The sequence below is a fragment of the Centruroides sculpturatus genome, unplaced genomic scaffold (assembly GCF_000671375.1).
Source record: "Centruroides sculpturatus isolate CEXI.00-Female unplaced genomic scaffold, Cexi_2.0 scaffold6081, whole genome shotgun sequence".
NCBI classification, from domain to species: Eukaryota; Metazoa; Arthropoda; class Arachnida; order Scorpiones; family Buthidae; genus Centruroides; species Centruroides sculpturatus.
Genome location: NW_019390168.1, coordinates 1 through 3,562, shown reverse-complemented (window position 1 = coordinate 3,562; position 3,562 = coordinate 1). Strand labels below are relative to the sequence as shown.

The window sequence follows — 3,562 nt, the reverse complement described above, 5'->3', positions numbered from 1 at the left end:
AAAAGTTACTAAATGATTTTTAAAGAATTTTTAAGAATTATTTCAGAAATAATAAATGATAATGAAAAATTTACTTTAATGTTCTGAAAATTCTTTCAAACAAAACATTTAATAGAGTAGAACCTACCAAAGTAAACGTGTCAAAATTAGTCTAGTTTCTATAAGTGAGAAGTGGTTATCAGTCTTTTTAACTGTTTTAAGACAATTTACTTTCCTGGTTATTATGCAATATAAGAGAAAAGTATGGTGATCAGTCAAATTTTGACCTCTGTAGGATTTTTCTTTTTTGCATTTTTTAATGGGTTGATATTACGATCCCAAAAATGTAAAAAAAAAAACCATACAGAACTGTGTGCCTTTTTGCATTATATCTCAGGACTGAATAAATTAAAACTTATGAAACTTGGCAGAGTTATTTCTGTATATGGGAATATGCCATTAAAATTTGGCAATTAAAAAGGTTAAGGGATGGAGGAGACAGAAGGGTCATGTATGGTACCTTGAATGGGGTCAGACTTAATGAAAATTTTACTCATTACTGGCACTTACAAATTTCTTTAAAAACTTACTTTCACACTCTAAAAATAAGCTTTGTGTCTATAATTAAGAATAAAAAATTATTCAAAATAAATTCTTAATAGAATTATTAAAAAAGTATACTTACAGTCCATCTTACACGAATAGCATTAGCATTTACAGCTCGAAGNCAAAGGGCATAAAGAAAGTATATTTATAATGTTTTAGGATCATTTTCAACAGTTTACAATAAAATCCCTTATGTTATAATAAAATATATAGTAGTCAATCAATTTCAATTATATCAAAAAATCAACAAGAAAATGGACTTAATACAAGAATAAATTCTAAAATTCTTTTGCTGTTAATCATTTATGGCAACAAGTAATGAGTTTATCCTGTCCTCAAAAAATTCTGATGACTATGTAAAAATGTGGCATATGCTAATGAGTTTGTGAGAAAGTGAAAGTCAAAAAAAGTCAGGCTAGGCTGTATGAGAGATGAAGAAAGACTTCCTATTGAAATGTCTGCAGCAAATCCACAGTCTGGTTTGTTGTATATAGTCCAACACCATTCTGAGATGCCTTAATCAAAACATGACACTGTTCTTATATACCTTGACAATGAAATGACAATAATTTTAGAAAGTGAAATCTTTAAATCCCAAAAATTGAATAAATGTTCAGATTTCTTCATGAGAGCACTTTTCTAAATCTGTCATCATTTGAAAATGCTACATTACAACTGTCCTTCACTTGTTTCATTTTAACTATTCAATGCTAACAATCAGAGTCATTTCTCAGACTGGCTGCATTGAAATTTACATTAAACAGTATTTTAATTTTTAAACTGTAAACCTTACGAAGTTACTTTTTGACCATCCCATGTATATATTACACACATTAATATATCCAATAACAACTATAGATTTTTATAATATAAAAGATAAAAAGCTAAAAAAACTTTTTTTAAACAAAAAATCTTAATTGTAAAATAAAAAATATTTTGTTCATTATATTATACTAACGTTCAGGAGGCAATGTTATCACTTCTGTTTCTTTGCTAGGATTACCCTCTCCTACTCCATTGACAGCACTCATACGAAACTGGTAACTAGATGCAGGTTTCAAATTGCTTAAAATAGCATATCTCTGAGTACCAGAAATATTTGTTTTAGCAGTTACCCATGGAATTAATGATTCTACATAACCATCTAAATTAAAAAGAAAATAATAACTGTTAAATTTACTAGAAATTATTGAATAAATTTAAAATGATTAGCATCATATCTGCATTGAGTTAATTAATACTGTAGAATCTAAAGTATCATTTGACTAAATATAACTATGAAAAACACCATAAATATACAGCACCATTTAATTTTATCATCGTATTTACATTATTACTATTAATTAACTGAAATAATTTAATTAGATTCTATATAACTTTAATTGATTTCAATAAAATTCTATTTACCTGAAGAAGGAACTGTACGCTTCTGTACAATGTAATTTGTAATTGGACTATTCCCATCAAAACCATTTGACCAACTAATATTAACAGTTTTTGGAAGGGTATTTAATAAATCAACTTTTACATTTGCTGGAGGATGAGGAAGTTCTGTAAAAAAAATAATAAAATAAAATATAGAAATCAAATTTTACAATTTATTAAATATACTTATAAATTTACAAAAACAAATGTTTGAGTTAAAATTACATTTTTTAGAATACAGTTTAATAAAAGTTTAACTTAAATGATTAAAATATTAATTTGAATGATTTTTTATTTTATAATTACAATATGTTTAATTTAAAATTCTTTAAAATTTATTTTCTGTTAGATAATAAATGCTAATATATGTATACAAAGCATGTAATGCATAAAATATTAAAATAATAAATATTTTTAATATTTATTTTATCAATACAAATTTTTATATAATTTTACATGATTTGTTTTTAGATTTTAAATGTATAAATATTGCATCTGTTTATATATAAGCAGTGCCATTATACATAAACAAATTTCTCATTTTTAATTAGTGTTCCTAGAAAAATAAAATTGAAAATTACAAATCGTATGAAATGAATCTGCTGCATATACTTGTAAATGATGAAATCAAATTTTTAAGATATGAATATTTTTATGATTCACCATATCAATATTTTTTTGTTTTTGATTAACTGATTAGCTAGTTTCACTCACAGTAGTAGTACTTTTTTTGTGGTTTTAGGCCCCTTACCGCAGTAGTATGTTATGTAACATAAGTATTAACAATAAAGACATATATAATTCTAAATCAAATAACTTGTGATTATTTAAAAGTTTTTAATGTTCAAAGTTTTTCTTTGCTTCAAATTTTTCAAAGTTTATATTTAAAATGTTGACTTTCAAAATATTTAAGTCTTTATTAATTTTTTCCAAAAAATAAGCTATTTATCATCATTTTTATCTTGAATTATAAAATCTTTAAAATTTGTTGGGAAAACCTAATTATGACTGGCTAGAATAATAAATCATAAAACATCTAAAAAATTTCATACTAGTAAAAAGGAATTATTGCATTTGAAAAAAAAAACCAATTAAAAAATTTCAATCATCTTCCTAAATGTCACATAATAGAAAATAACCATAGCCATCATAAAATTCATAGGTAGAATAATAACATTTGATAATAGTACAAAAAAGTATTTTTAAAAAATTTTTCTAAATATTTAAAATTACAAATAAAAATGAATTACTCACCAATAACATTCAATTTTGCACTTCTTGTTTCATTTCCACCAGGAGATATAACTTCACAGGTATAGAGACCAACATCAGTATTACGAGCTTGTCTTATTTGCAAAGTATTATCATTTAATATTTGCACTCGACCACCAATTCGAGATTCCAGTTTCTTAGTACCAAAATACCAAGCAATTGTATATGGTACATTTGAATCATGTGAAACTTTACATTGCATTTCAGCATTAGAACTTAAAATGACTTTAGTGTCAACTGGTGGCTGTGTAATCTGGGTTCGAACTGAAATTATAAAAAT

At 24.9% G+C, this 3,562-nt stretch overlaps 1 protein-coding gene across 1 annotated transcript; it reads right to left on the bottom strand.

The window, feature by feature from the left end:
- Nucleotides 1–1,543: 1,543 nt before the first annotated feature.
- LOC111617424 (protein sidekick-like) lies at nucleotides 1,544–3,546 on the bottom strand (the record flags this gene model as incomplete). Its single annotated transcript, XM_023358718.1, has 3 exons — nucleotides 3,265–3,546; nucleotides 1,993–2,136; nucleotides 1,544–1,729 (listed from the first exon to the last, which is right to left on the bottom strand). Coding segments are annotated over exons 1-3 (550 nt in total), but the record flags the coding sequence as incomplete, so codon positions are not given.
- Between the last annotated feature and the right edge of the window lie 16 nt (nucleotides 3,547–3,562).